The 26,395-nt window shown below is 46.9% G+C and overlaps 1 protein-coding gene across 1 annotated transcript in view; it reads right to left on the bottom strand.

The window, feature by feature from the left end:
* USP9X (ubiquitin specific peptidase 9 X-linked) overlaps nt 1-26,395 on the bottom strand; it is a 1,542,050-nt gene that overhangs the window by 1,320,849 nt on the left and 194,806 nt on the right. The window contains exon 3 of the mRNA XM_078658291.1: nt 20,515-20,660. Coding sequence (XP_078514417.1) covers nt 20,515-20,660 — 146 coding nt within the window. The remainder of the gene's footprint in view (nt 1-20,514; nt 20,661-26,395) is intronic.

Here is a 26,395-nt window from a genome sequence, read left to right as displayed (position 1 = left end):
CAAAAGGACAGCTCAAGCCACCCAGGAAGAACCGTCCGACGCCCCGCAGGGACAGACCGTGCCCGCAAGAGGGGCAAGAAGTCAGGGACCATCTTTTCCCACAGGGAGAAGAGGCAGAACCAAGTGCAAGGCCCACTGGAAGAAACGGACACAGTAAGGATGACTGTCCCACTAAAGAAGACACAATGGTGCAGAGAAACAGGAGGTCGGCACTGGCAAGCCCAGCCAGACGCCGAGAACACCAAGGAAAGATGCACTCCAGGCAAGCCAGAAAAGGGGGTGGTGATGAACAGAGTGCCTGAATTAAGCAGACCACTCTTACCCAGTCCAAAGATCAGGCTTGATCCATCACCGTTTTTTAGCTCACTGCACCATCCCAGCTCAGAACTTGGCTATATGCAAATTAGTCTGTTCCTGTCCCAGTGCATGATGGGAACAGGGCAAACCAAACTACCAAGCCAATTCTTATACTGGGAAGGAAACAAGCTTCCGGGGACCGGTTTCTGCCATTTCAGGCGTCGTCGGCCCGGCTTGCTTGAATCCTGATGGTGCAATGAGCAAGGGACTCACATCTGAGTATGCCCTTCCACGCTTATGGTGGACAAAATGATTCAGAAAAGGGGGTGGTGATGAACAGAGTGCCTGAATTAAGCAGACCACTCTTACCCAGTCCAAAGATCAGGGCTTGATCCATCACCGTTTAGCCAGGTTCTGAGCTGGGATGGGGCAGTGAGCTAAATAACGGTGATGGATCAAGCCCTGATCTTTGGACTGGGTAAGAGTGGTCTGCTTAATTCAGACACTCTGTTCATCACCACCCCCTTTTCTGAATCGTTTTTGGCCACTATAGGTGTGGCAGGGTATACTCAGACATGAGTCCCTTGCTCACTGCTCCATCAGGATTCAAGCAAGCCGGGCCGACGAGGCTGAAATGCCAGAAACCGGTCCCCGGTAGCTTGTCTCCTTTCTGGTGAAGAATTGGCTTGGTAGTTTGGTCTGCCCTGTTCCCATGATGCACTGGGCCAGGGACAGACTAATTTGCATATAGCCAGGTTCTGAGCTGGGATGGGGCAGTGAGCTAAATAACGGTGATGGATCAAGCCCTGATCTTTGGACTGGGTAAGAGTGGTCTGCTTAATTCAGACACTCTGTTCATCACCACCCCCTTTTCTGAATCGTTTTTGGCCACTATAGGTGTGGCAGGGTATACTCAGACATGAGTCCCTTGCTCACTGCTCCATCAGGATTCAAGCAAGCCGGGCCGACGAGGCTGAAATGCCAGAAACCGGTCCCCGGTAGCTGGTCTCCTTTCTGGTGAAGAATTGGCTTGGTAGTTTGGTCTGCCCTGTTCCCATGATGCACTGGGCCAGGGACAGACTAATTTGCATATAGCCAGGTTCTGAGCTGGGATGGGGCAGTGAGCTAAATAACGGTGATGGATCAAGCCCTGATCTTTGGACTGGGTAAGAGTGGTCTGCTTAATTCAGACACTCTGTTCATCACCACCCCCTTTTCTGAATCGTTTTTGGCCACTATAGGTGTGGCAGGGTATACTCAGACATGAGTCCCTTGCTCACTGCTCCATCAGGATTCAAGCAAGCCAGGCCGACGAGGCTGAAATGCCAGAAACCGGTCCCCGGTAGCTTGTCTCCTTTCTGGTGAAGAATTGGCTTGGTAGTTTGGTCTGCCCTGTTCCCATGATGCACTGGGCCAGGGACAGACTAATTTGCATATAGCCAGGTTCTGAGCTGGGATGGGGCAGTGAGCTAAATAACGGTGATGGATCAAGCCCTGATCTTTGGACTGGGTAAGAGTGGTCTGCTTAATTCAGACACTCTGTTCATCACCACCCCCTTTTCTGAATCGCTCCAGGCAAGCCAGACACCAGGGGAATCTCTACCACTGAACAGACCTGCTGCAGGTGCTGTACACAATTGGTTCAGAGTGTAGACTCATCTCATGGATCGCAAGAAATATTACAGAGAACCCCCTCGACCCACTAGCCCCCCTCCGTTGGAAAAGGAAGACATAGGCAATCCTCTAACTTAGAAGGATTGGGGTAGAATGCTCATTTATATGCAAAACGTTTCATGCAATGCAAAATTGCAATATATACAATACAACATCCTACACAGAGCTTAGCCAGACTCCACAAAATTTACCTCGCAGTGTCACCCAAGTTCTTCGATGTCGTGCCCCCACAGCAGACATACTACACATGTTTTGGTACTGCCTAGTCATTAGATCATTCTGGGAAGAGGTCTGCAGGACATCGCATAGGCCTTCCGTCAATACCTCAATCGGGTCGACAGTTGCCTACAAGGACTGTACAAGCGTAGAATGGTGGGAGGTGCGATCAACCGCTTCATTGACCTTGCCTGGGTCCTACCTAGACGCACAATTATAATGAGCTAGAAAAACCCCATTATTACCGGGCACAACACACTAAGCAAAGTACAGTGTTCACTTGGTCACAGTGGCGTTCGCTGCATTATGCCATGTGTGATATAGGGATTGCAAAGGTGCCCCATTGTAGCCGCTCAGGATGAGTTACTGCTCACATTCCAAGCTGAACCAGAAGATAACACCAGGTCACCAAAGGCCAATACGTGCGTGGAGGGGTGTGGAATTCCTATAGACCGACGTTGAGTACATATTGTCTGGGGTCAAGGACAACATTTGTTTATTTTGTCCATGGGACAAGTAAGCTTAACCACCTGCAGCACAAACTCTTTGGCTGCCAGTTTCCAGTACCACAGTATTGATCAGGGGAGGGTACGGTCTACAATTAAGGGAATATTTGTGCCTATATTATTGGTGTTAGGACTATTACTTATGGTTCATTAACACAAAACCTTTATTATTAGGGAGTGTGGTCTAAGGAAATGTTGTAAGCTTGGACTCAACTACTGACAGTGGTTCCTGTATAAAAATGTGTACACACATTTGTAAAGTTTAACAATGGAAGATTACGTATAATACTCCCAGAATACACCGGAATCTTGTACAGCCCTTCAAGGGAACGTAGGACGAGAGATTCAAGACAGCACTGTTGATGTATTGCTGGGGGGGGTGGCGGGTGGAGTGGAAGGAACTGTGGTCTGAACATGATATGACGTTAATGTTGACTAATGATAAAATGCAAATAAAAATAATTTTAAAAACAAAACTCTCCCAGAATACTCTGATTAGATGCACATATTTGCAGAAGCTTGAAAGCAACATTGATGATTCTTTGTTTTCAAAATACAATGTTCACATAAAATAGGAAAAAAGGGTTTCGCTAAACTACTGCAGAAGTTAAGGTACCATTTCTTTGGAGCATCATTTAGTAAAATGTGTTAATGCATGCTAGTATTTCCCAAAAATATTCACATTGGATAATCAGTGTAACCAATTTCAATAATATTAGAGGAAACATGAAAATAAACCGGGCGGAATTTGAATTTAAAAAAAAGCCTTGTTAACGCCAGACCTAATTAGAGGCTTAGTTCTTAAAGAAAGTCACTGAAGTGGACCCATGGTATATATCCTTGCATTAGAGCAGATTTACAGCTTTCATGAATTTACAGAAGTAGGCCATGACATTGTACTGCTAGAAGATATTTGGTAACTGCATTGTAGCACAAGCAAAGTGTGCAAACAAGATCAGGCTCAAAGTTAGGTTCAAAGTTGCATAGTTTGAATTGTGAATAAGCTTAACCATAATGCTACCTACAAACTTTACCATCAAATCAAACTATATATGTATTATGTGTCCTCATGTTCATGCCACTGTATCAGATATACGAAAATCTCAATAAAGATTGTTGAAAAAAGATAGCTTAGTAAACTAGAACTACTGAATTTCAGTTTTTTATATTAGTTTTTATATTATTACAACACCTAACTATAACTTCATTATAACCTTTGCTATTCCAGTTAATTCAACATATGCAAAAACCTCTTTAACAGAGAGTAATGATTCAAAAAGAATGTTAATACAGTAGAGCTCAGCTTATCATTGGAATCCCATAATACACCAAGAAGGAAGTCTGGATGAGTATTAATAACAACCTCATTCATATGGAATAAACTGTAAGGTTGAAAAGGAGTTTTGTGCTTTGGCTTGAAGAGAGATACTATGAATTTAGAGAGAGATTGAATTACGGGGGAGTGGGTAAGTTTTCAAACGAAAGTTCTTAATCCCTTCTTTAAAAAATCCATGCTGATAGGGTTGTGGAAAAAAATGTTTGTGTAAGACATTTTCTTTAAATAGTCTTAGCCACAAGGCAAGAAGAAGAGAACCACTTCTCCAACTTGGCCAAGTAATGAAGAAAGTGAAGGTCCCCTCCTTCCTCACAGTTGGATCAATACTCTTTTGCATGCGCAAAATGTAAAACATCTTACTTTGTGAATGGCATTTGGCAGCCTTCGGAATGTCCACTCACTCCTAAGGAAGATATAAATGTCCATATTGAATACTTTTAGCTGTCAAACTCCAGGATTTTAGGTTAATGTGCAGAATATGACCACTAAACTGGAGGAGATCAGGGTCTGCACAGCAGCCTCCAGTGGTGTTGCTCAGATGGTAAGAAGGTCAGTGAATCGTCATTGCTGAAGTCACTCAATCAATCAAACCAATCATGACATTTATAAAGCGCACTACATACCTGTGAGGGTCTCAAGGCGCTTTTGGGGGTTTGCTGCTAGTGATCGAAGAGCCAGGTTTTGAGCAGTTTTCTGAAGGCCAGTAGGTCTTGGGTCTGTGGTAGGTTGGTGGGGAGGGTATTCCAGGTTTTGGCGGCGAGATGGGAGAAGGATCTGCCGCCGGTGGTCGTTCTTTTTGATGTGGGGGACTGTAGCGAGGCTGGCGGCGTGGAGCTGGCGGGAGGGGGTGTAGATGTCGAGTCGTCTGTTGAGGTATGCTGGGCTGGTCTTGTGGAGTGCTTTGTGTGCGTGGATAAGGAGATTGAAGGTTATCCTCTTGTTGACAGGGAGCCAGTGCAGGTCTCTCAGGTGTTGGGTGATGTGGTTGCGGCAGGGGATGTCGAGGATCAGACATGCTGACGCGTTCTGGATGCATTGCAATCGCCTCAGGAGCTTGGCCGAAGTTCCTGCGTAGAGGGCGTTTCCGTAGTCCAGCCTGCTGATGACGAGGGCCTGGGTGACTGTTCTTCGTGTCTCATTAGAGATCCACTTGAAGTTCCTGCAGAGCATTCGGAGGGTGTTGAAGCAGGATGAGGAGAGGGCGTTGACCTGCTTAGTCACGGAGAGGGTGGAGTTGAGGATGACCCCTAGGTTGCGTGCGTGGTCGGTGGGTGTCGGGGCTGTTCCTAGTGTTGTCGGCCACCAGGAGTCGTCCCTGGCTGAAGGGGTGGAGCCAAGGAGGAGGACCTCCGTCTTGTCCGAGTTCAGCTTCAGTCGGCTGTTCCTCATCCATTCGCCGACGGCCTTCATTCCTTCGTGGAGGTTGGTCTTGGCGGTGTGAGGGTCTTTGGTGAGGGAGAGGATCAGCTGGGTGCCGTCTGCGTAGGAGATTATGTTGAGGTTGTGTTATCGGAGGACGTGAGCGAGGGGTGCCATGTAGATGTTGAACAGCGTCGGGCTAAGGGAGAAGCCCTGGGGTACGCCGCAGATGATTTCGGTGGCAGTGGAGCGGAAGGGAGGGAGGCGGACGCTCTGGGTTCTGCCAGAGAGGAAGGATGTGGTCCAGTCCAGGGCCTTCTCTTGGATCCCGGCGTCGGGTAGGGGTGTTCGTAGTGTGCGGTGGCAGACCCGTGTCGAAGGCGGCTGACTGGTCCAGGAGGATGAGGGCTGCTGTTTCTCCATTGTCATGCAGGATCCTGACGTCATCGGTGGCGGCCAAAGAACCCTCTCGCAGGGCCCGTGGGAGCTGAAGCGCCACCCCCATGAGGAGCAAAATGCCCAATGATGAAGCATGACACCTTAACAGGTGTGTGAGGACTACTCTTGAGGATTTCCCTTCCATTCAACCTTCACTCATTTTAAGACAGGCGATTACCAACTACTCTTCCTTTTTCTCACACTCTCCGCTGCCAAATGGGCTAGCACTTACTCATAGGAACAGTTAATCTCGAGTGATTTTTAATTCAAGAGATAGCACCTTGGATCTTGGACCTAGTGTTCCCTTGTTTGGTCAGGTAATACACTATTACAGTATGATCTATCTGGATCAGAACGGAGTTTATGTTGAAGAACAGAAAGAAACATGTGAAAGCAAGGTGGAATATTCTGAGCTCCACAAGAATTGTGTTAAAACATCTCTTTCTGTCATCACTTCCTCGAATTTGAAAACATGCCATTTGGTCTCTCATCCTAGAAGAGAAGTGTACTTGACTTCTGTCTGGGATAGGATGCCTTGGTAGAAACAAAAACCCTTTAATACATTGTCAACTAGCACTGCAATTGGATAGACAGAAGAGCTGCTGGAGTGATAGAACTTCATATTTGCACAGGAATTGGCACCACTAACCTAAGGATTACTGGGAGAGATCCCATATGAAGTTTAACTATTGGGTTCAGAAAAATGTAGATGCTATGCAGAGCAAGAGAGGCTATTTGTCTGGCTGACAGTTAGGTTACGAGCATGAGACTAGGCATTTAAGGGGAATAGAAGACAGTGTCTGTTCTGAGGGAAACAGTTTTGCATTTGCTGTACAGCTCCTGGATATTGAATAGATTGAACCAGAGTTGAAAACAGTTTGGTTTGTTTGACTTGTAACTAAAGGCTACAGGGAGTATAAAGAGTCAGCTGTAATTGATCTGGAGCCACCCGGGGAATGGATAATTTGATTGGCCAACAGTCAATTTAAGGATACACATATATCCTTGCCTTCAAATGTGCTACCACCAGAACATATTTAAATCCTGAAAGATGTTAGGGTTCATTTTCTAAATAGCAGATTCTTACTGAGAGTGATAAATGCCCTCTATGAATCTCAGGAACTCACACTAATTGCTGCAATCGGTATGTCGAAGTATAAGTCATGGTGATCCATGGGAAGCATCCACTCTTCTCGATGGAGCACAGGATAGATTTGGAGGAAAGATAACATTCAGAACTTCAATTTTCCATTACATAGCTTTATGAGAGCTGTAAAATGAACAGGAACAAATCCAATTTCTTTCTTGGTGATTGGGGACCCATATTTAGCTGCATGCTATTGCAGCAAGAGGTTGACCACACCTGAATTTAAATAGCCACTTTTCAAATGCTAGTACAATATAAATATATTGAGGAAAAGGAAAATGCTACTTACCGGTATGCATCTGTTCTTGGCATGTAGAGCTGCAGAGTTACACACTGTGCATAGATGGCCACCTAGTGTTGGGGTCCAGATGTTTGCAGTTTGTTTTGTTGTAGAAAAGTCTTTGGAAGTCACGGGATAGGGGACTCCTCCTTTGGATGATACTGCGCATGGGCATCGGCTCCATCCCCAGATTGTTTTTCGCCATTAGGGAAGTGATGGAGCTGTACAAGAGGCAGTGATGTCCATGTGATTTGTATCTAAATAAGATAATACTGGAACAGATAAAGGTATCCGGGGAGGTGGGTGGGCGTGTGTAACTCTGTAGTTCTACATGCCAAGAACAGATGCACACTGGTAAGTAGCATTTTCCGTTCGAGGCATATGAGCTGCAGATTACACACTGTGCATAGATTGTATAGCAGTTCCCACACCTAGCGGCGACCACCAGTATCCGTTGCAGTTGTTGAAACAGTGTTTTTAGTACAGCCTGGCCCACAGTGGCTTGTTGTTTAGTTTGCACATCTACACAGTAATGCTTTGTGAATGTGTGCGGTGTAGACCATGTGGCTGCTTTGCATATGTCATCTAGGGGAATGTTCCCTAAGAATGCCATTGAAGCCCCTATCTTCCTGGTAGAATGGGATTTTAGTGGGATTGTTAATGTGCGTTTGGCTTTTTGAAAACATATTTGTATACATTTAACAATCCACCTAGCGATCCCTGATTTTGATATGGGATTGCCTTTATGTGGCAGTGAGAAAGACACAAAAAGCTGTTTTGTTTTACGAAAAGCTTGTGTCCTTTCGATATAGTTTAGTAATACTCTCTTGACATCTATGGTACGTAGAGCTCTTTCTGCGACTGTTTGAGGCTGCGACAAAAATACGGGCAGCTCAACAGATTGATTTAGATGGAATGGTGAAATGACTTTAGGAAGGAACTTCGGGTTAGTACGAAGAACCACTTTGTTATGATGGGAGGAAGGTCATTTAGTGTGACCGCCGCCCTCCACTGGAACAAGCTTCCTCAGAATATCAGACAAATGGACTCTTTACCTGAGTTTAGGAAAAACATTAAAACATGGCTCTTCCCTAGGGTTTGATCCTTCTTCTCTTTAAATGCCGGAAGTTAGCTGTCGATTGGTCGACCTCTGGATCGAAGCGCCAGGATACCCGCAGGGTGACAGTCTGCGCTATACAAGTATATATTCCATTCCATTTGCAGAAAGGGTTCTTGAATGGTAAATGCTTATAGTTCACTAACCCTTCTGAGAGAAGTAATGGCTACTAGGAAAGCTACTTTTGAGGTTAGGAATTGCAATTCACATTTATGTAATGGTTCAAAAGAAGGTCCCATTAATCTTGTGAGACCAACGTTTAAGTTCCACACTGGTGCAGGTGGCGTCCTGGGAGGAATTATTCATTTAAGTCCTTCCATGAAAGCTTTAATAGCTGGTACTCTAAAAAGAGATAGATGGTGTCTATTTTGTAAGTATGCTGCAATGGCAGCGAGGTGTAGCCTGATAGATGTATAGGCTAAGTTACACTTTTGAAGGTGTAATAGATATCCTATGATATGTTGAACAGACACGTCTAAACTATTAATTTGGTTGTTTTGGCAGTATATGACAAACTGTTTCCACTTAGCAGCATAACATGCTCTGTTAGTAGGGCGTCTAGCTTCTTTGATAACGTTCATACATTCTGGGGGAAGGTTGAGGTAACCAAACTCTATGACCTCAGGAGCCAGATCGCTAGGTTGAGCTGAGCAGGGTCTGGGTGTCTGATCTCTCCATGGTTCAGTGTTAATAGGCATGGAGATAAGTTTAGTTTTTGGTGTGGTACCACAGACATTTGCAACAGCGTGGTGTACCACGGTTGCCTGGCCCAAGTTGGAGCGACTAGGATGAGCGTTAGGGAATGTTGCTGTAGTTTGCGTACCACCAACAGAAGTAGTGGGAGAGGAGGAAAAGCATACACAAATAGTTCTGACCAATTCATCCATATCGCATTGCCTTTGGACAATGGGTGTGGGTATCTGGCAGCAAAGTTTGGGCATTTTGCGTTTTCATGGGTGGCAAAGAGGTCTATTTGAGGTTGTCCCCACAATTGAAAGAACGGATGAAGAACTTGTGGATGAAGTTCCCACTCGTGGATCTGCTGTGTTTGTCGACTTAGCAGATCTGCCATAGTGTTTTGCACTCCTGGGACGTGTTGGGCTAAGAGGAAGATCTTTAGTGATATAGCCCATCTCCATATCTGCTGTGCTAACAGAGAGCTGCAGAGAGTGTGTTCCCCCTTGTTTGTTTATGTAGTACACAGCTGTCATATTGTCTGTGCGGACTAAGACAGCTTTGCCTGACACTCGAGTTTGAAATGCTTTTAGGACTAGAAACATAGCTAGCAACTCTAAGTGGTTGATGTGGAGTAGTGAATATGCTACTTATCAGTATGCATCTGTTCTTGGCATGTAGGGCTGCTGACATTCATATCTATAGCATAGATCGCCGCCTAGTGTTGGGTCCGGATGATTGCACATTGTTGTCTGGAAGAGTCTTCGAAGTATCACGAGATAGGTGGCTCCTCCCCTGGACTACAGTGCGCATGGGCATCGACTCCATCCTCAGATTGTTTTTAGCCATTGTGGCAAAGATGGAGTGTAACAGCGTAAGCGATGGCCATGCTAAGAGTAAGTGTAAAAAAGTCTGCAGCAGCCACAGGCGCCGGGGAGGAGGGCGGGCGATATGAATGTCAGCAGCCCTACATGCCAAGAACAGATGCATACTGGTAAGTAGCATATTCAGTTCGAGGCATGTGGGCTGCTGAATTCATATCTATAGCATAGAATACATAGCAGTCCCTCCATTAACGGCGGCCGCCTGTGCCAGCTGCAGAAGTCTGAAAAAGTGTTTTAAGAACAGCCTGCCCTACAGCTGCCTGCTGCTTGGAGTGCACATCTACACAGTAGTGTTTAGTAAATGTGTGTGGTGTAGACCATGTGGCTGCTCTACAAATATCTTCCAAAGGGATATTACCAAGGAAAGCCATAGAGGCCCCCAACTTGCGAGTGGAGTGGGCTCTGGGATGGACCGTCAAAGTGCGCTTAGCCTTGTGATAGCAAATCTGAATGCACTTAACGATCCACCTGGCTATACCTGCTTTGGAAATGGGGTTGCCTTTGTGCTGGGCTGAAAAGGCAACAAAGAGTTGTTGTGTTTTCCTAAAGTCTTTGGTCCTATCGATGTAGTACATCAAAGCTCGTTTGACATCAAGAGTGTGGAGCATTCTTTCAGCCACTGTCTCTGGGTTTTGAAAGAACGCGGGCAGTTCAATGGTCTGATTGACATGGAACTGCGAAACCACTTTAGGAAGAAATTTAGGGTTAGTGCGCAGCACCACCCTGTTTGAGTGAATCTGTATGAATGGCTCTTGTACAGTGAGCGCCTGCAGCTCACTAACACGTCGTAGAGACGTAATAGCAATGAGAAAAGCCACTTTCCACGTCAAGAACTGAATCTCACATGAATGTAGAGGCTCAAAAGGTGGGCCCATCAACCTGGTGAGGACCACATTGAGGTTCCATACAGGAGCTGGTGGGGTCCTGGGAGGGATGACCCGCTTCAGCCCTTCTAGGAAGGCTTTAATGGCAGGCACCCTGAAAACGGAGAGATGCTGCCTGTTTTGGAGATAAGCCGCTATGGCGGATAAGTGTATCCGAATGGAAGCATATGCAAGATTGCATTTGTAAAGATGCAACAAATAACATATGATGTTGGGAATGGATGCATCAAGCGGGTTGATGTGGCGTTCAGTACAGTAAATGACAAACCGCTTCCATTTTGCTGCATAGCAGGCTCTAGTGGTGGGCTTTCTCGCCTCCTGAATGATATCCATGCATTCAGGAGGCAAGTCAAGGTAGCCAAACTCTAAGACCTCAGGAGCCAGATCGCCAGATTGAGCTGTTGTGGATCTGGATGCTGAATGTCGCCACGGTTCTGCGTCAAAAGCCTGGACGTGAGGTGCAGCCGTTGATGTGGTACCACGGAGAGTTCTCTAGAAACGTGGTGTACCATGGCTGGCGTGCCCACGTTGGAGCAACCAGGATGAGTGTCATCGAGTGTTGCATCAGCTTTCTTGCCACCATCGGTATGAGAGGTGCTGGGGGAAAAGCGTACGCAAATCTGCCTGACCTGTTCATCCATATCGCATTGCCCTGCGACTGTGGGTGAGGGAACCTGGCGGAAAAGCTTTGGCATTTTGCGTTTTCCCTTGTGGCAAACAGGTCTATCTCTGGATGACCCCACTGCTGGAAGTACGGGTGGAGTACTGATGGATGTATCTCCCACTCGTGCATTTGGTGGCTGTACCTGCTGAGCAGGTCCGCCATTTGATTGTCCTTGCCCGGGAGGTGTTCCGCCATGAGGAAGATGTTCCTCTGAATGGCCCACTTCCACATGCTCTGAGCCAGATGAGACAACTGTGGAGAGTGTGTAGCTCCCTGCTTTTGGATGTAGTACATGGCCGTCATGTTGTCCGTCCGGATCAACACGACCTTGTTGCACAGATGTACTTTGAATGCCTTCAGCGCCATGAAGATTGCCATCAGTTCTAGGTAGTTGATGTGCATCTTCCTTTGCTGCGTTGTCCATAGTCCTTGCACAATGTAGTGGAGTACATGAGCTCCCCATCCCTGGAGAGATGCGTCAGTCGTCAGGATAATCTGTGGCACAGGCTCCTGGAACGGTCGGCCCTTGCAAAGGTTGTGTGGATTCCACTAATGCAGAGAGTTGTATGCCCGACCGGTCACCAACACTAGGTTGTTCAACTGTCCCTGAGCCTGAGTCCACTGATGCGCCAAGCATTCTTGGAGCGGACGCATATGTAACCTCGCGTGCGGGACTATGAAGATGCAGGAGGCCATCATGCCTATCAACTGCATGAACACTCTTGCAGGAAGCGAGTGTTGCGGTCTGAACTTTTGGATTAGCGACTGGATGTTGTTGATCCTCACTGAAGTCGGCTGAGCCGTGGCCGGTATCTATCGTCGCGCCCAGATACTGCCGCACATGGGCCGGCTGAAGGTGCGACTTTGGATAGTTTAGTGAGAAGCCCAGACCGTGAAGAAGGTGAATGGTGTGGGACATGTCGGCGGCGCACTGCTGGGCTGACTTTGCCTGAACCAGCCAGTCGTCCAGATAAGGGTAGACATGGATGTGTTGTCTCCTGAGGTGCGCCGCCACTGTCGCCAGACATTTGGTGAACACTCTGGGGGGCCGTGGTCACTCCGAAAGGAAGGACCTTGAATTGATAATGCCGATTCTGAATGGTGAATCTGAGGTATTTCTTGTGTGATGGATGGAGTGGAATGTGGAAGTAAGCATCCTTGAGGTCCAAGGTTGCGAGGAAGTCTCCCTGGTTTAACAATGGAAGAACCTGCTGCAGTGTTAACATGTGGAAGTGTTCTGAAAGAATGTACTGGTTTAGGGGCCGGAGGTCCAGAATAGGCCTGAGGGACCCGTCCTCCTTCGGGATTAAGAAGTACAGGGAGTACACTCCTGTGCCTTCTTCCTCCACTGGCACGAGCTCTATAGCGCCTTTTTGCAGCATGGCAAGAACCTCCTGCTGCAATAAGTGCAAATGCTCTGTGGACATAGGACGGTGTTTTGGTGGTATGTTGGGTGGAGTGGATGTGAGCTCCAAACAATAACCGAACTGGATAAGTTTCCTGACCCACTTGTCTGTGGTGATGGATTTCCAGACTGGCAGGAACTGCTGGAGTCTCCCCCCGACAGGTGTGGAATGGTCGGGGGCAGTGACAGGGCGTCACTGTTTGTTGGAGGCGGAGGAACGGGAGTTGTTGTTGCCCCTGCCTCTGCCCTTGGCGTTGTTGCCCCGATAACCTCCTCTACTTTGCTTGGGGTAAGAGGACTGCGCCCCACCTTTATTGAATTGTGTTTGCTGGGACATCTGGCCTCTGGAAACACCTCTATTGCCTGAGCGACGAAAAGTGCTCCCCCTAAACTGTTGGGACTGGAGAGCTCCCATGGACTTAGCAGTCTCCGTATCCTTCTTTATTTTTTCCAAGGTGGTATCCACCTCAGGACCAGATAATCTGTCAGGGTTTACCGGCTGGTTGAGGATGGTAGTTTGGATCTCAGGCTTAAACCCGGAGATTCTGAGCCATGCCTGACGTCTCAACATCACACTGGTGTTAATTGCCCTGGCTGCAGTGTCCGCAACGTCTAGTGCACACTTAATGGAAGCGTTGGAGATGAGCTTCCCTTCCTGGATAAGCATTTCCGCTGCCTCTTTATATTGGTCTGGGAGATGTTGCAACAGGGACTCTAGTGTGTCGTAGTGTGCCCTGTCGTACCGAGCCAAGAGTGCCTGCGTGTTAGAAATACGCCAGATATTGTCCGCCTGAGCTGCTACTCTCTTTCCTGATGCCTCCAGCACTTTGGATTCTTTGTCCGGGGGAGGAGCTTCACCAGTGGTCTGCGAATTCGCCCTTTTGCGGGCATTAGAAACGACCAGGGAGTCCAATGGCAACTGGCCCTTGATGTAGGTTGGATCGCAGGTGCCGGTCGGTATTTTTTTTCAATTCTAGGGTTGACTACCCTTGACCGCGTGGGTTCCCTAAAGATGTCCGCAGCATGTTTCAGGACCCCCTTTAGCATCAGGAGAGTTTTCATAGTTTTTTCGGCTGTTGAAAAAGTGTCAAAGAGGAAGTCTACCTCCACAGGGTCAGCATGCAGCTCAACGTCGTGGTTTTTTGCCGCCCTCTCGATCAAGGCATTGAATGCCGCAGAATCCTCAGTGGGAGAGGTCCGGAGTCAAGCAAGGGCGTCGAGCCGAAGGCCAGCAAGGGCGTCGAGCCAAAGACTGGGGCCCCAAAAACGGTTGCCCAGGCCGCCGACCCAATACAGTCGGCGTCGACGTCTGCTGTCGCGGAAGGGGGGCGTAGCACGCCTAAGAAGGATGCTCCTAAGCCTCGGCCGGAACAGCCCAAGTCATCGACGCTCGAGTCTTCACACGTGGGTGGACCGAAATAGTCTGTCGTGTCGACGAAGCCGTCCGCTTCCTTTACGAAGCAGGTCTCGGACTCCCTGAAACGTATCAGGGACAAGGCTTCAGCGGAAGACCCCAAGACACCTTCCGCCCCGAAGCAGTCAGTCCTCACGTCAAAGTCATCGACGCCAATTCTCTTCACGTTGCCGCCGAAGGTGGCACCGAAGGCCTTCGCACCACGGTCGGTGCCCGAAGCGAACTTGCAGGGTTCTGCGGGGTCGAAGCCTACTCACCCGGCTGGGGGCTTAAAGCATCGACCACCATTGGTGGAGGAGCAGTCGGAGCGTTTCATCAATGCAGACACCGGGAAGCTTACGCTTTACAAAAGGAAGATTACGGCGACGAAGCCTTTGGAGTCATACACAATTCCTTTAAAGCGCAAGAAGCCTGCTTCGGATTCACCGGTCTTGGTCGAATCACTGGCTCCTCGGACTCCAAGAATTGCCACACCCTCACCAACTTATTCAGATGTGGAGGATGCTGGGGATGAGGACGAGGAATACAACTTTCCTGCCAACACAGATCCTGATGAACAACAGGACTCATGGGTAGAGGCAGGAGACCAAGGGGATTAGCAACCCGCCCTTGACCCTCAGGTCTACAACGTCAAGCTCGACGCCCTTCTTGGACTTCGGCTCGAGGCCCGTGCTTGACTCTGGCTCGACGGCCTTTTTGGACTTCTGCTCGACGCCCTTGGTCAACTTTGGCTGGACGCTCTTGCCCGACTTCACCGGGTCGACAGCTTTCTTCGGCCTGGGTTGTCCCGACACCTCGGAAGACGAGGGTGTCGACAGGGGAGCAGACGTCTTCGGTTTCGATGGGGTTTCAACAACTTTCGGTTGTGCCGACACCTAAGGTTTCACTTTCGGTTTCGTTTTCGACAATGGCGGCTCCGCCGAAGTGTCCATAGCCGGGCCTGGAGGCGGGGCCGTGGATTCTGGTAGAAGGTCTTGGGTAAGGCCGAGTGGCGATCCCTCGACCTGAGCCTTCGTAATTGTTCGAACGGGGCATAGCTCTTCCTCTGAGCTATCTTCCATGGCCCCATAGGCCTCATTGTCGTCTCCTACCTCGTCGACGACTTCTTCTACGTCTAGGCCTTCGACATCCACTTGATAGTCATAGTCGATTTCCTCCGCTGGAGGTGAAATCTGCATCTGAACTTCGTGTTCTTCTGCTTCCTCGCTGTCGAAGATGTCCACCGGTGCCGGGCCTCCATGCGCGCCACGCGCCGAAGCCGAATCGTCTTCTTCGAACGAAACCGTGAACAAGCCATACAGTTGGCTTCATCGTGGTACGGCGACAGGCACTTGTTGCACACCGGGTGGACGTCGATGTGTGGGTACTTTGATCCGCACACGGGACACTTCTTGAACGGGCTCCATTCCATGTTGTGTCGTCGAAGGTCTTGCTGCGTTGACTGGGCCTCACCGAAGAGTCACGCGACTCCCTGGATGTCCAACTCGGGAAGAGTGTCGGAACAGAACTGGGCACCGAACGCAAACAATACCGACGGTTCGAAAAAGGCCTTTTGGCCTCGAAAAAGTTTAAGTTGATTCCGAACTGGAGATAACGAAATTACATCTGAACCCAATGGCGGAAAAAAACAATCTGAGGATGGAGTCGATGCCCATGCGCACTGTAGTCCAGGGGAGGAGCCACCTATCTCGTGATACTTCGAAGACTCTTCCAGGACAACAATGTGCAATCATCCAGACCCAAAACTAGGCGGCGATCTATGCTATAGATATGAATTCAGCAGCCCACATGCCTCGAACCTTTTGTTGCTGTGTCCACCTGCCTTGCATGGTATGATGCAGTAGATTAGCTCCCCAGCCGGAGAGCTATGTGTCCGCTGTCATGACTATTTGAGGAACTGGCTCTAGAAACGGTCGTCCTTTGGAAAGGTTTTTGGTGTTCCACCATTGCAGAGAACGATGAGTCCGACCGTCTACCAACACTAAGTCTGTTAATTGACCTTGAGCCTGGTTCCACTGGCGTGCTAGGCACTCTTGAAGTGGACGCATTTGCAGTCTTGCATGAGGTACTACAAATATGCAAGATGCCATCATCCCTAAGAGCTGCATGAACACTCGAGCTGGTAGCGAGTGTTGCGGTTTGAATTTTGTAAGGAGAGTTTGTACACTTGTTATCCTGACTGGAGAGGGATAAGCTAGTGTTAGTTGGGTGTTTATTGTAGCGCCGAGATACTGTTGTAAGTGCGAGGGTTGAAGATGCGATTTGGTGTGATTTACTGTGAATCCCAAGTCGTGAAGCAGTTGAATAGTAGCGTGAGTGTGTTGCACACACTGGCTGTATGAGCTGGCTTTTATGAGCCAGTCGTCCAGATATGGGAAGACATGCATATGTTGTCTTCTTAAGTGTGCTGCTACTACTGCTAGGCATTTGGTAAACACCCTTGGCACTGTTGTGACACTGAATGGGAGCACTTTGAACTGGTAGTGCAGCCCGTCTAGCACAAATCTTAGATATTTTCTGTGCGCTGTGTGGATGGGAATATGGAAGTAGGGGTCCTTGAGATCTAGAGTGACAAGGAAGTCGTTTACTACCAGTAGTGGAAGGACTTGTTGGAATTTGACCATATGAAAATGATCCGACTGTACGTAAATGTTTAGAGGTCTGAGATCTAGGATGGGTCTTAGAGATCCGTCCTTCTTTGATATTAGGAAATATAGGGAGTATACTCCTTTATTTTTGTGATGCTCTGGAACTATTTCTATTGCATTTTTCTGCAGGAGGGATATTACCTCCAGTCTGAGCAATATTAAATGTTCCTGTGACATTGTGCGCTGCTTGGGTGGTATGTTTGGGGGGGTAGATGTTAGTTCCAGACAATAACCTGATTGAATTATTTGGAGCACCCACCTGTCTGATGTGATGTTTTCCCAGGCTGGCAGGTACTGTTGGAGTCTTCCCCCGACAGGAGTGGAATGGGACGGGGGAAGGGGAAGGGAGTCATTGGTTAGGGATAGAGGCAGAGCGTGAGTTGTTATTTTTACCTCTGCCTTTGTTATTGTTACCCCTGTACCCTCCCCTTTGGTAGCCCTTGCTGTAAGTGGACTGTGTAGGGGCTTTGTACGAGGTAGTAGTTGTGTCTAAAGTATATCCCCTGGTGGCACCTCGATAGGATGAGTGACAAAATGAACGTCTGGGAGCCTGCGACTGCAAGGCTCCCATAGATTTGGCGGTGTCTGTATCCTTTTTCATTTTCACTAGAGATACATATACGTTGGGTCCAAATAGGTGTTGCTCATCAAAGGGTTGATTAAGAATGGCACTTTGTACCTCAGGTTGAACCCTAATATATGTAGCCAGGCGTGTCTGCGTAGTAAAACACTGGTGTTAACTGCCCTAGAGGCAGTATCAGCTGCATCGAGTGCACACCGAATAGAGGTGTTTGTGATGTTTTTCCCCTCTTGGATAAGCTTGTTTGCTCTATCCTTGTACCTGTCAGGGAGGTGCCTCATTAATGACTCTAGCTCGTCATAATGTGCCTTGTCCTATCTGGCTAATAATGCCTGTGTATTGGCAATACGCCACATGTTTGCTGCTTGAGACGATGTTCTTTTCCCTGATGCGTCAAGTAGCTTAGACTCCTTATGTGGTGGTGCAGCCTCCCCTGATGTTTGTGAGTTTGCTCTCTTGCGTGCATTGGAAACTACAAGTGAGTCTAATGGTACTGGATCTTTAATATATGCTGGGTCTGAGGGGGCAGCTTTAAATTTTTTCTCTATACGAAGGTTAATGACCAGAGTTCTGACTGGGTCCTTGAAGACTTCAGGAGGATGCTTGATCACTCCTTTAAGCATCGGTAAAATGGATGAGGACCTTTGTGCTTTATCAAAGGTATCCATTAGGAAGTCTTCCTCAACAGGGTCTGTATGTATGTCTACCCCATGATATTGTGCAGCCCTGTGAATTAATTCAATAAACCCTATAGTGTCTTCTGGTGGGGAAGGCCTTGAGGGGTATAAGTCATCCTGAGGGACATTTGGGACATCTGGGTTGGTATAATCATCCCACGGGTCAGGGGATCCTGTAGGCGTGGCTGGATCAGGTATGTTACCCCCCATATCATCAGAGCCATCATCCCTGTTGTGATCATCTGGTATGATAGAGGATGCTGGGGAATGCTGTGGTATGGGAGGATGTGGTGATGGTACAGGTGACAGAGAAGGGGAAGGCAGTCTTAGGGGAGAGATAGCCATGTCCTTCTTTGAATGCAGAGCTGGAGCTGGTGTTGGTGTGTCCAGTGGTTGCTTTTTTTAAGCCAAAATTAAGTGTCCAGTGATTGGATCCGTAGCTAGAGTCTTTTGAGCAGGGTCTGGATAAGGTAAATCCTCTGCAGGAGGTTGATCTTTTGGTGCGGAGGAAGGCTTGGGCACCGAAATGGCTTGTTTTGGTTGCTTGACAATGTCTTTCACTGGGGAAGCAGGAGTCTTTCGGCTCCAAAGCTTTTTTCGGTTCCGAGGAATTTTTCGGTTCCGGTATGGGTTTTGGATCCGATGTTTTTTTCTGATCCAATGGTTTTTTCGGTTCCGGTGGTTTTTGGGAATCGGAAGCGGGTTTGCTTGGTTCCGACCTGGGTTTCGGTGCCGAAGGAGTAGTGGTATGTTTCGGCACGGATGGTTTGGATGTAGGTGTAGTCGGTGCTGTTGTCTTTTTCGGTGCCAGTACATGTGTGCCGGCACCATGTGAAGGCCGACTCGATCCCGAGTCGCCTGAAGGCTTAATTGGGTTCTTAGCCGGGCCCGAAGGTGGAGCAGTAGAAGCAGAGTGACGGTGTGCCCCCGAGCCCGTGGGTGAGGGTAGGACTGGGGCCTTCTGTGTCGAGGAAGGGTCGGGTCGACTATCTTACTTACGACCCGCTGCGCTGGAATGATGTCCTCGACATCGGAATCTTCTGCCTCGGAGCTGCTGTCGACGTCGTGTTGTGTTGTTCTGGAACGTTGACGCCTTCTTCGAAGATGTCGTCCGGAATCGGAGCTGAAGATCTTTGAGCCATTGTTCTCCTCGCTCTTAGGTCCCGGATAGTCTTTTTGGAGCGGAAAGAGGCACAAGCTGAACAGTCTTTCGCCTCGTGCTCTGGAGAGAGGCAGAAGTTACACACTTCATGAAGGTCGGTGTGGGGAAACTTCGACCCACATTGAGGACACTTTTTAAATGGAGTCCTTCCCATGAGCTGGAGTCGAGGCCTAGCTAGGACTGAAGGCCGTCGGCGACGACCGGAATCGAGATCCTCGATGTTGAAGAGTATCGTCGACTGGAAAGCATTCGAAACTAAGTTTTGTAAGTTGGTGAGGATTGCGTGCCGAAGGAAATCGGTTTCCACACGGAGCGCTGGAAACCCATCCGAGACCGGTGGCGGAAAAAACAATCTGGGGATGGAGCCGATGCCCATGCGCAGTGTCATCCAAAGGAGGAGTCACCTATCCCGTGACTTCCAATGACTTTTCTACAACAAAACAAACTGCAAACATCCGGGCCTAACACTAGGTGGCCATCTATGCACAGTGTGTAATCTGCAGCTCATATGCCTCGAACAAAATGTTTCAAAAAAATGTAAATGGCACGTTTCTACACATTATATGGGGTTGTTCACTACTTGCAGAATATTGGTGGTGGATTTAAGTCAGATAGTAACATTGGTGAATCATCAAGAGGTGCTAGATCCAAAAGTTCTAATCCTAGGGGTGATTGACACCTTAGATGGTACAACTAGTTAAGATTTTAGTGGACATTGGCCTTGTGGTGGCAAAGTGGGATATCGCCAAGTGCTGGATGAGCAGTACCATCTGCTCCACCACAAACTGGATGACTGGCAAATGGGTAACGACAGAGAAGACTATTTATAGGGCAATAGGATGTCCACAAACATTCCTAAAAATTTGGGAGTCATGGATCAAGATGCAAGACTTGGATGGGCAACTTTGATGAATATATTTAGCCATCTCATTAATGAACAAATGATGTATGTTTACATGTGGCTAAGAGGGTGGCAAATCTGCTGCAGAGCTGGGATTTGTGCCTTTGTTGTAGTCACAATTATTCACTTTATTTCTGTCCTGCCGCATATAGGACATATTTTTATTGGTTTTCAAAAAAACAATACAGGTAAGTTCTAAAAAGAAAACGTTAAAAAAACACACACACACACACACAATGTATCAAATTACCTGTTAATCATGTCATCCAACTTGGCCAAGTCAGTGTGAGGAAATGCAGGCTCCTCATCCTCAAGCTGTGGTGGAGCATCCCCCTGACCCTGCTCATCAGGGGGACTAACAGGTGAATTTTCATTTGAAGAATCAGGTGAGGAAGTCTAAAAGAGTCACATACAAAAAAATTACAAATAAAGCAGTCCAATATACTGCTGCAATATATGTAATGAAAATACAATTAAACAAGCATTTGCAATGCAATAGGTCTCGCATTAGGAAAGTGTGAGCTATTGGAATTGTTAATTGAATTTTTTTATTTATGTGTTTTAGAAAATAGATAAATTAATAGCATAGGCATTTATAATGCCAATAGCTTAAACTTTTGCAAATGTGACAGGTATGTGGAGTGTATGTATGTTTTATAGAGTACAGTAAATCTGTGATGTGTAATTATGTGGTACAGAGTGGCTTTATGTTGAGTGCATGTATGTTGCATTGAGTGGAGTGTAGATGTGTGGTACTGAGTGGTATTATTGTGATAGTATTTATGTTGTATTGAGTAGAGTGTAAATATGTGGTAAGTAATTATGTGGCACTGAGTGTTAATATGTGGAGTGCATTTATGTTGCATTGATTGAAGTGTAATTATGTAGCATATAATTATGTGGCACTGAGTGGTATTGTGTGGAGTGTGTGTTGGATTCAGTAAAGTGTAATTATGTGGCATGTAATGATGTGGCATTGAGTGGTATTATTTGGAGTGTATGTTGCATTGAGTAGTGTAATTATGTAGCATATAAATATGTTGCACTGAGTGGTATTGTGTGGAGTGTGTGTTGTATTTAGTAGTATATAAATATGTGGCGTGTAATTATGTGGCACTGAGTGTTATTTGGTGTGCATTACGCATTGAGTGCAGTGGGATGATGTAGCATATAATTATGTGGCACTGTGTGTTATGATGTGGAGTGTATTTATGTTGCATTGAGTTGTGTGTAAACATGAGGTGTGTAATTATGTGGCACTGAGTGGTATTTGTAGTGTATGTTGGATTGAGGCAGTGTAATTATGTATTATATCAGTATGTTGCATTGAGTGGTATTGTGTGGAGTGTATGTTGCATTCAGTATAGAAAATATGTGGTATGTAATTATGTGGTACTGAGTGGTATTTGGAGTGCATGTTGCATTGAGATCACTGTAATTATGTAGCACATAATTATGTGGAACTGTGTCAACTGTGACAATCAACAGTGGTGTACATGGAATCAAATCAATAAGTTGGTGCCAAAAATTATTAAAATTGCAGAAAAAACCATGTCATGAAAAGACACATGTAGTATGATTAACAAAATTAGAACGAGGGCATCGATATATTTATAATTTGTAGTTATCCGCAATATGGGATCCAGAGTGCCGGGTAGGGTGGGCATCGAAGTGGGAGAGGGAAAGAAAGGCGATACTGGTTTAGCAGTTGAAACATGTGTGGAGGAGAACATAGTTGTGAGCGTCCACAATTCTGTTGCGGGCAGTGGTATGGCTTCAAAAGACTTTCGCAGAGGTGAGACAGAAAGTGCACGAATCATGCACAAACTACCGGGGCAGATTTACAAAGCCGAGTGGTCCATTCGGTTAAAAAAACATTATGAGTGAAAGACAGTGAATCACTGTGTCTAACCAAAAATCTGTGTAGGTGCTGCTATGTTTTTGATCAAACAGGGCACGTCGAACAGTGAACTGGTAGTGATCTATGCAGAGAGGTATTTGCGTTCGTGTAAGACAAGAGGATGGGGGGCATGTGGGAATTAGGTTAACAAGCTTGCGGCATTGCTGTGGCGGGGGAGCGCATTCCTTTGAAGTCTGATGCAGGGGGCGGGGAGCGGATGCCTTTGAAGTCTGATGCCGAGGCGCACAGGCTCCCAAATGACAGACAGGAATGTGTGATGTGCGCGCCTGGCTCACATGAACTGTACCGAATCCGCAGTTTGGGGAGATTTTTCGGAAGCCTTACAAAAATCTCGCCGAACAATGCTTACGCATTGGTTCAGCCAGACCTAAAAAGCATTACATAAAAGCAGGTTATGCAGGATTCATTAGGTTCATTTGGGCATTTCAGAAGAACAAGTTACTTACCTTCATTAATGCTCTTTCTGGTGGATACTCAAACTGCAGATTCCTCACCTGTATAAAAGCTCAATGCGCCCGACTGGATCCATAGGTTTTCACAGCAGTGCTCCCGCGCTACTAGGTGGCAACTTTCAGTTCTGTGTTCTCGTTCCACCTCAGATATGACAGCAAAAGCTAACATAAGTGCCAGCCCTGCGCACAGTAAGTTTCTTGCTTGACAAAGCACAAAACAACTGGTGGTACTAGTTTGCAGAATCTCTAATTCGGAACCTTTTAACATGGTAAGAAGACAACTCCACAGAAAAGGAAGGTAGGAGTACTGTTAATAATGTGCAGGTTGGCTGAGTTTCCACCCAAAACAATGTTAACAAAGGTAAGTAACTTGTTCTTTTGATGGATACTTTTAAACACTAATTCCTCACCTGTAGAATTGATACCGAAGCAGTACCTCCCCAAAGTGAAGGGTGTGTGGAGTGAACTCTGACCAGAAAGTCTTGAAGAACTGAAAAGGCGAAAAGCCCTTCCAGTCAGACGTGGCTGGCAAGGCAGTAGTACTTCATGAACATGTGCGCTGACCTGCACGTCCAGAACAGGCACTCTTAGTAAGTGGCAACCTTTATCCTGGCAAAATGAGCCCTCTGTTCTTCCGGATGCCATTTCTTGGCCAATGCATAGCAGAGCTTAATGCAGAAGACTAACCACTTTCACAATGTCTGTTTCTGCGCTGCCTTACCTTTCATTGCCCCCGGGGAATCCCACAAAAAGTGGCTTACCCGCAAGTTGGTATTTGGTGCAGTCAGTATACAAGCTTAAGGATGTATTGGGATCAAATTAATGGAGACTTCCCTCCTCTTTCGAGGGGTGGGAGGGTGATGGATTGCCTACCATGAAAAAGAGTTGCGACTTTTGTAAATAAGCCACCCTTGTCCTCAACCTTAGTTAGAGAAAGTTAGTCCAAGAAAAATGTGGAGTAGGACAGCAGCACCGGAAGAGCGTGGAGGTTCCTCACACGACAAACTGAAGTGATCGCTGTGTGGAAGACTTTTGAGAGCCAGAAGATTTAACAAGCAGCTATGCATAGCCTCCAAAGGGGGGTTTCCATGATGAACGTCGGAATAAAATTAAGATCCCACTCTGAGATCATAAACTGTATGTGATGGAACACGTGGTAAACTTTTATTAAATTACATGACATAAGGTGATTTAAACAAGGGTGGTTGGTACAGCACAGGAAAAGGTGCCTACAAATAATCTTTAACAGTTCCCACTGTAGGGCCTTGCTCGGCCAATAATAAAACAAAAAACAAAACATCCACAGCTTGGCTTGCAAAGGGCCTATTTTAAGAATTCCACACTAGGCCACAAATTTGTCCCAGCTTGGCGTAAATGGAATACGTAGACAAATAATTGCAGCAAGAACCACATCCACAACCTCCGGGGGTAGATCAAATGAAGTCAACTGCCATAGCTCAATCTCCAAGCACGGAGGTGGAGATTACGCATGCTCAGTAGAGGTAGAGATGAGAAGCACAGTAGTCCCATGCACCACTCTTGACTGAAGGAGTCTCCCAGAGAGAGCGTTTTTGGGCACCTTAACGCAAAGACGTTTTGACACTGCATGTTAAAGAGTGGCACAAAGATCCAGCTAGGTTCCTCACCACGGTCAAAAAATGCCATACACCACCTCAGAGTGCAACCGCAATTCATGATCTGCCAGGTGTTGCAGGCTGGCCTCATCTCCTCGGGCGTTAAAGATCCTGCCAGTGGTATAGGTAGCTACGGGTACACCCTTTGCACTCCAATACATGGAAGCCGACATTAACAGCAGATACATCCTTAGAGCGAAACTAGATGGCTGGAACATAGCAATCCTGAATATATATGCCCCAATGTAGACGATCCTGACTTCTACCAGTCCATACAGGAGGTTCTGGCCCTAGATCTGGTTGCTCCGACACTCTGGGTGGGGGACTTCAATTGCATCCTGGACCGTGACATGGATAGATATGCTCCTCACCCAGGCATGAAGCCTTAAATTACAGAGGCTTTGGGAGGAAATGGGAAACCTGGGTATACAAGATACTTAGAGGGACCGACACCCCACTAAAACTATACACTTGCTACTCCCCCACCCACAACACACAGATTTGACAAGGTCCTGGCGTCAACAGTATGTGCCGATTTAAGTGTGGAGGTGACCAATAAGGCCCGCTTCCTGTCGGACTACTCCCCGGTCACTTGAACGGTCTGCTGGGGACTCCCTGCACACCTTCAAATAACGTGGTGGAAGCCAACTGACATACTGGAAGACGCGCTCAGTAGGGAACACATAGCGGGTGTCCTGGACAGTTATATGACAATCAACTGGGACGAGGCAAACCTCTCTAAGGCCACGAAATGGGAGGCACTAGAAGCGGTGACGAGAGAAGCCTGTCTGAGTTGAACATGTGGAGACCTTTTTTAGGCACCACTTTGCACTCACTTCACTACCTATTCCACATACCCACGCGCACCTAACTGCTTCATCAAAAAAAATCTCCGCCAAAGAGCCCCTTCGCAAGTGCCCTTCGGGCATCGCAGCGCAGGCCCGGCGAGGAGCAGGCCGAATGATGAAGCATGACATCCTTCGGGTGTGTGAGGGCACTTTTTCACAGTTCTGAACACTCTCACATTCATTTAGCAACTGCACATCATTGGAATATATTTAGTTCACATTTGGGAGTATGTGTGCAGGACCTGCTTAAACAGTTCCGGGTTCCTCTCTTTTGAAGGCTGGGAACAACAACAGACAGTGAAGGTTAAACATGAACTTCCCACCACTGCTAAGAGACTTGGACGCTGACCTCAATGGGAGATCACGGTTAGCTGGCCCAGGTGACACTTGTTACAGTTGGTACGTATTAGTTACGTTGCAAATGCATTTTTCTACTCATTTATGATCATCATATTTGTGACGCAGACTAGTAATAGTGAATGCTTTAGTTATAAATATCTCCATCATTAACAAACTAAATAGGTTCTCACAAGTGCTAGCTATTTGTAAAATAATACAATTTGTTAATAAAAATGCTTGGGTCAAAGACCTGCTCGGTTGGGTAGCAGAAACTGGAGATGTGGTTATTAGACCTTTTATCCTTCGGCTGGCCTACCCCAAATTCTTCTGCTTAATGGCTCCACTTTTGCTGAATCTTGTTGTTGGCCTTAGGACTCTGAGCACTTTACCACTGCTGACCAGTAATAAAGTGCATGTGCTCGGGGTGTGGAATTCCTACAGCCCAACACCCAGGACATATTGTTTGTGGTCAAGTAAAACACGTTTTAATGTTGAATTTGTCCATGGGACAAGTAGGCCCAACCCCCTGAAGCAAAATCCATTTGACTGCCAGCTTACAGTACCCCATTATTGCTCAGGATAGGGAATTTTCTAAAGTGAAGGTAATATTTGTGCCCATATGCTATTGCTGTTAGAACGTTTATTTATGGTTCATTAATTCAAAACTTTTATTATGAGGGTGAGCACTCTAAGGAAATGTTGTAAGCTCAGACTATACTATTGACAGTGGTTCCAGTATAGCAAGGTGTACACATGTTTGCAAATTCTAACAACATAAGGCTATGTTTACAAAGTTTGGCAATACCAGGCTATATGTAATGGTCCCAGAATACTCTGATATGTAAATATTTGCAAAAGCTTGAAAGAAGATTTAGGATTCTTTGCTTTCAAAATAAAATGTTCACAAAAGAAATGCAACTAGGAAAAAAATGTTTTG

Source organism: Lissotriton helveticus, chromosome 8 (assembly GCF_964261635.1).
Source record: "Lissotriton helveticus chromosome 8, aLisHel1.1, whole genome shotgun sequence".
NCBI classification, from domain to species: Eukaryota; Metazoa; Chordata; class Amphibia; order Caudata; family Salamandridae; genus Lissotriton; species Lissotriton helveticus.
The sequence above is the reverse complement of the archived record's forward strand: the minus strand, read 5'-3'. Positions and strand labels throughout refer to the sequence as shown.